We start from the raw sequence: 9,993 nt of genomic DNA on the forward strand, positions 1-9,993 counted from the left end.
AAACCCAGCCATACAGCAAGCATCAATAATAGCCCATGTGTGTGTTGACGCAGTTGTTGACTGGGTAGAGCGGAAGTAGTAGAGGCCTGGTACCTGGCATGTGTTATTGCAGCCACCCATTCATCGCAGTCCTTTACATCCTCTGTACGCAACTCCAGGGCTTTCTGGTTTTCATGGGTGAAATTTACGGTGAAGTAGTACTGAAACACACCAAAACAAAGCACAGGTTTAATTAGCTCGTAAACAGATTACTAGATTGCATGGGTAAGGAAGCCTTTGTATTCTTTATTTTTTAATACATTGTGTGAGAAAAAGTATTTGTATTATTCCATAGGAATCTAGATGAGACAACACGTTATAACCACAAAATGCAATGAAAAGGTCAGACAATGCACAGTATAGGCGCTACACCACAAAAACAATTACACTAAATGTATATTTTACCAGAAAAATATGAAGACTATTTTTGGCCCTTAAAAATCTGTGTGCTGCAGACACACATCATTGGAACCATGAACCCTCTCACAATCTAAGCTTGTATCTATCCATTCTCACTGTTGACATTAGGGGAGTAAACAGCACAGAGGGGGGTGGGAAAGGGAAACCCACATCCTCACCCACCAGCTCAATCGATGGGGCTTTTAGTAGGAAGCCTCCCCCTGACTGCCTGGCTGCCTGGGATGGCTCTGGTTCCCAGGAGGAAAAGCCATAAGACATGTAAGCTGGAGGCATTGCCAATTACATAACTGTGTGCTACCTGTTACCTAGCAACTCCACTCTGTGCGAATGGATAGGCTCTTAGCGCTTCTTGTCTCACTCCATTTTAACTAAGCAGGTCTTCTCTGCGCTGAATTCCCCAGCATCACTAGGTCTGTGTACAAACCATCACAGTCACGATCATAGACCATCCACTAGCCATCACAGTCACCTCATAGATGTCATAGGTCATAGACCATCCACCATCCATCACAATCACAATCATAGACCATCCACATTAGCTGATGGAACAAAAGTTAATTTCAGACCATGCCAGACTACTGTTTTGTGCATATAGTCAATTTCTACACATTTGTTGTACATTTAACACTCCCTTAACATATGATGAATAATCCTTATTCAAAGAAGAATATAATTGCACTTACAATTTCCTTGTAAAACAATATGTTCTGACCACACCAAAACACACAACAAAATAGCTAGATGGAAAAAAGACCAGTGCTGCTTGGGAAAAGAACGCCTACATTATCACATCTCACACATTGGAATCACGCTCAAGGTTAAAAACGTGACTCCTTGTGTGTACTTTGGCAGCAACCATGTTGAGTGAAAGCCAAGCCTTATCTTTGGCCTGCAGATGTCCAACAGGTGCCCATCAACCTGCACCTCATCACTATTCATGGCTGAATGCTTTTCCATCTTCACATTCATTAGGTATTCATCCTCCCTTCAAAGAGAATCTATTTGTGTCAGGGATGCATGCTTGTTGTTGTTGTAGTTTTCCTTCATCCTCTCTTTAAGAGCAGGGAGAGTGGCTTGTTTAACACATAGCCTGCCTCGCGCTTTATGTTTATGGCTGAGTCATACCACTCACACACTTTCAATGGTTTCTTAGCAATATACAATCAAAGCTGCAAACCTGATGATCTGAACTGAACAATTGTTTGTTTTGGAGATGTAAGTAATGAATAACATTTTTCTCATGCAGCTGGAAAATCAATGTTGTGATAATGGAATGTTGTGCCTGCTGGTTGAAAATTGTGGATGACCTATGCTCCCCAAGGAAGGAAAAACAGGTTTAAGTCACCAGTAAGTGAGTCAATGTTGTGATACAGCCTAAACCAACATCTGCTACATGCCTGTACCTGCAACTCATTCTCCTAACAGAATAACAAAAAAGCCAGAGCAGAGGCCTTTGTAATAAAACAATATCCCACCTGTCCACAAGAGCAACCAGGCATGCAGCATCAATAATTTTCCTCCCATCTATGCTTCGTGTGAATTAGCATAGCATTAGCAAGTCACATATTATCCTGCCATATAATTATGCACAATGTTGGAGAACTGAAGTGGTAAAATATACTGTATAGAGGCAATCTACTACATCTTTTTTCTCATAGCAATAAAAAGTCCCAATATTCTGTCTGGCTTTGAGTGTCATCCACTCATTCAGCTACCTCAAAGTGGGGTGAGAAAGAACAGAACAGAAATACATCAGCCATCACTGGCTGCAGAATGCTAGAAAATATTGCTGTTCTCCAAAGAGGAGTGACTGTGTTTTTCTATAAATGGGCCCTGACCCCTACGAGATACTGCAAGGAACAAATTTAGCACAGATAGCGATTGGTTGTATTAATAGGGGAAGGGAGTCGCGACGACACACTCTCTGCAGTCCCCGAGCCCTTCCACACATCATTATTTTAGATGCAAATAAGGTTGCCATAGGAACCTTGGGCTCAAATACATTAGCATTCTTTAGATAACGGCTTTTGGGGATATATAAATGTGGGAATAAATTCTCAATCCAGAACTGTAGTGACAGTTAAAAGGTCATTAAAACACCTGATTTTGATGCAATATGAGAAAGGCAAGACGTCCTGGGGCATTAATGCTCGCTTTCGAAAGCACTGGCACCTCTGTCTTTCTGCGCTCTCATCAATATGGTGGCCACTAAAGCTGTCAAACTTCACCATGACCTGCATCATTGCAGTTCACTTCAGTAAAATTTCATGTAAATCTGCCAATGTGTGAGGGCAGAAATGGGAGTGATATAAATATGATACAGTTTGTATGAATAGTATAGATAATGTTCATTACAAACCGGCATAACATGACATTAAAAGTCTACTTCTCTAAATCCTAGGGTTGTCACAGATTTAGGCTGTTGATTGTCTCTGTGCCATCCTATATCCTATCATTCAGGATAAACTTGCTGGTGTGCAAACAAGTTGAATGGTCTCTGGTTATACATACTCATAAGACATCAAAATACAGCTCATTCTTCTACAGATGCCATATCTTAATTTGAGCCAGTTTGCTACAGCAGGAAAATAATCCCGCAGCAACAGGAAATGTGAATTATTATGTGGATTATAATTCATTGACATTTTTTGTAGAGGTTGATACATTTTTCGTTAGGGCAAATCAATTCTGACATTTTAAAGTGGAAATGACAAAAGAAGCCTTTTTAAACATTGAATACACTACAAGTTTAAAATAATTCTCAGCAACAAAAGAGTGATCTAATTAAGATTAGGCATCTGTATATTAAATAATTACATATCATTTATAATGTATTGCTCATATTTTACCGAATGAACATGGACTGACCAATGAACACTCACTCACATGTATTATATGTGACAGTGTGGTGGTGTTTTTGTTTTCTAATAAATAACTGCTATAAGCAGTAATGTATGTTGGCTTGGAGATGGTAGTAGGATGCAATTGGGTGTGACAAATACAATCTGAACTATGTAACACAGATTAAGTTGTGAACAGAGTTTGTTGACTCTGGCAGCCATGAAGCGAGACAGGTGGGAATGGATCATTCCTTCAAATACAGACTCCACAGACACTATCAAAACAACATCAAAATCTCTGTTTTAGATAGCCATCAGATAATCACGATGAACAGGATGGATCAAAACAAGGAAATTCCTGACAAATTCCTCTGTAACAATTTGCATGTTTGTGATATGAGGAGTTTTCATTCTCTTTTGAGGGGACTGGGAGAGCAAAATATTAGCCACTATGCCACATACTGCTTTGTCAGCACAGGGACAGCTGTTCACAGGAAAGGCCTGGACTCTCTTTGGACTGCAGCCCTATAGAGTCATGGATAGGGACTGCAGCCCTATAGAGTCATGGATAGGGACTGCAGCCCTATAGAGTCATGGATAGGGACTGCAGCCCTATAGAGTCATGGATAGGGACTGCAGCCCTATAGAGTCATGGATAGGGACTGCAGCCCTATAGAGTCATGGATAGGGACTGCAGCCCTATAGAGTCATGGATAGGGACTGCAGCCCTATAGAGTCATGGATAGGGACTGCAGCCCTATAGAGTCATGGATAGGGACTGCAGCCCTATAGAGTCATGGATAGGGACTGCAGCCCTATAGAGTCATGGATAGGGACTGCAGCCCTATAGAGTCATGGATAGGGACTGCAGCCCTATAGAGTCATGGATAGGGACTGCAGACTGAACAAAACAGACACAAACAGAACCACTCACAGATATAGCCTCAATCCAATGATCCTACACACAAAATATTCCACAATCATTACATCTTCTTTCATGTGCACAATACTTCTAAATATCCTATATCGGTAATAGAGAACACCAGGATTACAGCACCATTTTGCATTCTATTTTTCATTTCTGTTTTTCTGTAAGAAATGTGAAACAAGTTGAGCCATATAAGAAAATGAAGGATATCAGTTAACCATCTTATTTGAAGTAAGAACGTAGTATCTTATCGTGTCTACTTCTACAGTTTTACTCCAGCATTATAAATCATATTCTTCCACATCAATGGGTATGTTTCATTAGTTGAAAGTACTGGAAATATTACAGACCCTGGCCTACTGTATATTATTAATAGGCTTACAGTGGGTAGCCAATCAAGACAAATGATTACGTTTTATTTTTTTCTTCCAGATCTGAACAGCCTCATCCTACCATTCACTGAACCCAATGTGAATGAATAACTCCGCCCATTTCTTTGAGAGCAAAATGCAACGTACCAAAACATAAAAACACTAGTGATGATGACCCCAATGTTCGCTTGAAATAGGCCTACGGTCTTGTTATTAAACACTATTTGCTGCAGACGCAGTTGCCAAGGTAGGATGCTATTAATATCAGTGCGAGTCTGGGAGAGTTAAATCAATACGTCAAACAGTGGTATTACGTCCATGTTCCACAAGATGGCGACTCTGAGATGCTATACCTTTTTTCTTTAGCGCAATTTTCCTTAAAAAAAAACCAGTATCACCAAACTTGACTGTATATCAGTGAGATAACATTACGTTGGTTGCACAATAATATGTCCAGATCAACCACATTTAAAAACACATAGGCCTTTAGACTATGTAGGCAATTTAGATGAAGGGATTTATACATTTCTATAAATCCATAATTTCCAATTAGTTGCTATTGTATTGTTGTCTCAAATAAGCAAACCCGATGAAGGCAAAATGCAGCAAAATCGCGAGGTAGCTCGGTATTAAATTTGGTGTTGATAATGGAATCATTAATCCGATGCACAGATTACATAACACACGCACACTGAGCAAACGGCTCTGAATTTAATCTGATATAGGCCTACGGTAGGTTATAATTCCGCTGGATTGGAATGTTAATAATTGCTGTGGATAAAGAGGAATAGGAAAAAAACATAAATCATGGCAATACTTCAAGTAGGCTAGACTGCTCTTCAACAAAAAGATCCGTTACATGCACTGATAACATTGAACCGTCTGATTCACATGATCACCTGTTTTCAACCTCACAATGAGGATATCTGTACATCGGTAATTGGTGCATCACTCATGTTTATTCAATCAACCTGTAAATTAGTTACAGTCGTTTCCCCCCCAAAAGACAAATGAAACAATGTTATGAACTTGAATGTGTGTTATTCCTACCTGCTTTTCTAAACACTCCTTGGATGATTGTGAGGGTTTCGGTGACGGCGCTCTGTCACACACACACCCCTCCAACAGGTATAATCCCGCGGGTCGAGAGCTGGACTCGCTCTCAAAATAAAACAGCATATTTTGTAATAAAGCGAACCACTTTGTGTGCCATTTAGTGTTGTCTGAGCTCTTTTTGCTCAAGCAACCTCGCCTCGTACCATCCTTCTTTGCCAAAAGACCCAGGTAGGTGACATGCCCATCATTAAATCGTATTCCCTTCTGCATTTTGATAAAGAGACTCTGGTTGAAAAAAGCTACTTGATCCTTACATCTTCTTAAACTCGGTCCCCAGACAGACGTGGACTTTGTGATTGCGGACAAGCAGTCCGCTCTACCCCCTGCATTTACCGTGTTGGCATGAAGGAAAAAAGAGAGAAACAAAACGAAGAACACGGATGTATCATCCTAAATTCGTTGACGAGCTTGTTAGGGCTTCGATTATCACATTCCTCCACAAAAAGAAAAAATAAACAGACCGACTGTCAATTTAAACCGAGACTGGCAAAGGAAGAGAATTACAGTGTGCGCGACGTGGTTTGTCGTATTCTCACGTGAAATCTCCAGAAACCAGTGAGCTCCGTGCTGAGCGAGGCAGGCAGGGAAGTCACGTGACGGGTCCTTGGGAAAGCACATTTCAGAACCTTGGACAACGAATTAAAAACAAGTAAAGTGAAGACATTGCATGAGCTGCTTTTTTTCATGCTTATTTCTCAGGTGTTTCGAATTAAACATTACACTTGATTACTCTCATTAAACAAACATGGAAGTTGTCTTATTGGCGAATTGCTACTTATTTTTTTATTTTCATGAGGTGGAATGGTAACTCCTTGTCACTCAGAGAATGAAAAGCATACATTTCAAAAGGGGGCAGTAATATAGTGAAAGCTCATTACAGACTATAGTACATTGAACAAGTGGCTTTATAAGGGTCCTAAATCCATGTGATTCACAGAATACCATAAACCTTTCAAATGTTTAAATAAAATAATCTCAGACCAGTTGCCAGTCTTGAACCCTCAACTGTAAAGCTCAGTATTATTCACTGACACATCAATAACGAGTTTTCCTTGCCAATACATTCATGTAATATATTTGGTTAATGATTATGTCGATTGGACATACATCTTGAATTGCTTTAGCCCATGTTTGGCAACCTATTCAAGTGGACCCACCTGAGCAATTGTCAGTGCCTTCTGTTTCCTTGCAATAAAACATGGTGCTTTGTTGCTGTCAGTACTATTGCACTCTCAGCCTACCTAACAAAGATTTGGCTGCAGTAAATTAGGGTCCAGTGACAGAAAGCAGATGGTTGGAGAACGCTGTCCCATATTGCTCCTCGATCTGGGATGAAGAGAGAGATGTTTTCAGAGTGGCCATCATCACAGGACAGTAAGCAGCAGTATTTTTCAAATAACATCCAACTGTGTTTCCTCAATTGTTTCAACAAATGTATATTTCAAAATTGTATATTTAGAATATTGAATGTAAATGGAACTGGCTTTAGCCTACTTTACAGGATGTTAGCATAGGAAATACTTTGACATTTTGTTTGTTGAAGATCAAAGTACTTATTCTAGCAGAAAAAAATGAAATCCATTCTCTTCACTTCACACATGATGCAAAGAGCTGGAGGCCATAGCTGTCTTATCCGCTGAGACCGTGGCCTCCCTCAGATTCTCTATTATATTAAGCTTATGCTAATGGTCACTCATCCATCATTCCCTAACATGGCTCTCCTCAGCCAGCCATCCAGGTCCACTCACAACCAGATTGGCAGGGACAACTCATTTCAGCCCATCTGAGGGCTGTCTGCTCTGCCCTTGCTGTGCTATACACATTCCTGCTTCATCACCTCTCCCCTCTCTCTCTCTCTCTCTCTCTCTCTCTCTCTCTCTCTCTCTCTCTGCCATCCAATAACCACCACTTTCTTATTGCAATCATACTGGCTGTTTACATCCATGTCACACACATGAGGAGGTATATTAAGATCTCCTTAACCCATACAGTAATTGATTCACAGCAATCTGTCTTTATTGATCTTTGGTAGCTCTCTTCTCTTGTATTATATTTCTCTCATTAGTTGCTCTGATTAGTCCCAGGGCAGCAGATTATCTACAGCCATTCCATAAGAGGCTTGATGACAACATTTTCAGACACAATAAAATCGACAGCGCCTCATAAAATACAATATGTTGCTGAATAATGCTATCATTCAAAGCCAGCAAAAGATACAAAGAGCAACATCAGGATGACTCTGTTCAATTAATGGATATCTTTAGCTATTCAAATCCCTTACTGGGGGACTTAACCTTCATAGAGTTGATTAAAAGCCACTAGGATTTTGGAAGGTGATTCGTGAGACATCCATTGGCATTACTCAAATAAATTGACCCAAATGTCGGACTTTAACAGTTCATTTAAGGTGTTGGAAATCAACACCAGTGAAATACTGTAATAGAATGAGTTAGCAGGGTTGTTGAAGTATTTCGGGAGGTCTCTCAAATGTTTCAAACCAGTGAACAGGAGATCATTTCACCCTCCCTCTCCATTCCAGAACATGTAGGTGTTGGATTTGAGTTTTAAAGGTCATTGCACACTGGATCTAATTCAGCCTGTTTTCATAAAACGCAGCCTTCCATAAAAAAGGAGGCACAAAAAAAAACTGTCCAGTATCAGATTAATAGATTGACCTGACAATAAATGTGTACACTACTCTGTTTACAACAATACATAATGGTATTCCATAGTTTTCATTAATATCATATGAGGAACCCATTATCTGAACTTGTTGGAGCTCATGGTATAATGTCCTGTGGCTTGTGCTATAAGTGTTCTGTGTCACAGTGGTTATATATCTGAGCTATAAAACATCTTCTAGGACACAGGCAATATGCCTCTCTGACCACCCAATTTGTTTAAAAGGCCTAGCCTTTAATCTGGTGCTGTCAGTCCTCTGGCTACTTCTCTCTCACAGGACATTTATTTATGATTTCATCCCTGTGGTTATCTGCTCTCTCTCAGATGCATTCTATCATAAATCCCTCTTCTTTCTAAGGCAGCTATTTAATCAGACCTTTTTTCATCTATTCTGTCAATTAGCTAGCTATTCATGGGGATTGATATTAATCCAAAGTCAAATTCATCTAATGGTTATATAAACCGTACAATGTATATAGATTCGAAGAAATAAGAGCAGATGTCTCCTTTTGCCGTAAACTGAGCCAACGTTGGCTTAAAGCACCAATCAGCAACTAATCTTTACGGCCTATTTTGAATACATTTGCTTAAATGCACATGTGAGAGGCTGATAACACTGGGTGTATTGTTGGTTTGCTCTCCTGGAGCCAAGCTCAGGGCCAGGTGAAACCATCAAACAACTGGGTTGTTGTGCTCAGTGGGTAGACTCTGGCTCCGCCAAACAAACACAGCACAGTGAATCCTTGATCTTTGAGCATGGAACCCTCAACACATGCATCATGTGTATGTTTAGAGATGCCTCTATGCTGCTCTTTTCAACAGATTCATAGAGCAGATAAAAGCCACTATATGTTTGGGGCGATCTGAATCAGCATTCCACTGGTAGCTAACGTAATGTTCTGCTGGAGCTCCAATCGGGCTGACTATACTGTTGCGCTCAGGCAGAAGAATGGCTCTGCAACTCTGCCGGAGACCCCTCTCCCCCACACACCAACACACGGTCTATAGCCTACCCCCAGATGCACACTTCCTACAAAGGGGAGATGGCACTTGCTTGTCTGTCGATACAATAAACGGATGATCAGCTAGTTATCCATGCCTCTTCAAAGTCTGTTTTAACACTCAATTCATTCTGAATGATAAGTGCACATATTGATTTAAAGGCAACAATATTATAGTCATGGTCAAACACAGTTCTAATATTTTTGTGAAATATATTTTCTAATGATTTTCACAAGCGTTAAAGTAGTAATGAAGAAGGCATGACCAATGTGATTCTGATATTTCCCACCCTGAGATCCCTACAGTACCCTCCTCTCAGTGCTGTGGTCCAGACATGCCTACTCCTAATTACATGATCCAGCAGGTTTCTAATTCGCCATACTCCTCTCCAACGAAATTCACTAATTACTCCTTCCTTTTTTAGAAACAGCCTGCTTGGTTTGATCATGCCCCTCCTCATGCTCATTGTCTTCTTGATCTTATGCATACTCAGGGTGGCTGGGGTGGGGGCAGTCCCAAGCTGTCTTTTTGAAACTGAATAAGCAAAACATTCAAATTAACATCATTGAAACATGATTTTCCTCTGAAGAATCTG

At 40.3% G+C, this 9,993-nt stretch overlaps 1 protein-coding gene across 1 annotated transcript in view; it reads right to left on the reverse strand.

Annotated features, from left to right (window-relative positions):
* LOC112245255 (ras-specific guanine nucleotide-releasing factor 1-like) overlaps window positions 1-6,274 on the reverse strand; it is a 33,513-nt gene extending 27,239 nt beyond the window's left edge. The window contains 2 exon segments of the mRNA XM_042323177.1: window positions 94-200; window positions 5,649-6,274. Coding sequence (XP_042179111.1) covers window positions 94-200; window positions 5,649-5,924 — 383 coding nt within the window. The 5' untranslated portion in view covers window positions 5,925-6,274.
* Between the last annotated feature and the right edge of the window lie 3,719 nt (window positions 6,275-9,993).

Source organism: Oncorhynchus tshawytscha, linkage group LG06 (genome assembly GCF_018296145.1).
Source record: "Oncorhynchus tshawytscha isolate Ot180627B linkage group LG06, Otsh_v2.0, whole genome shotgun sequence".
Classification (NCBI taxonomy): Eukaryota; Metazoa; Chordata; class Actinopteri; order Salmoniformes; family Salmonidae; genus Oncorhynchus; species Oncorhynchus tshawytscha.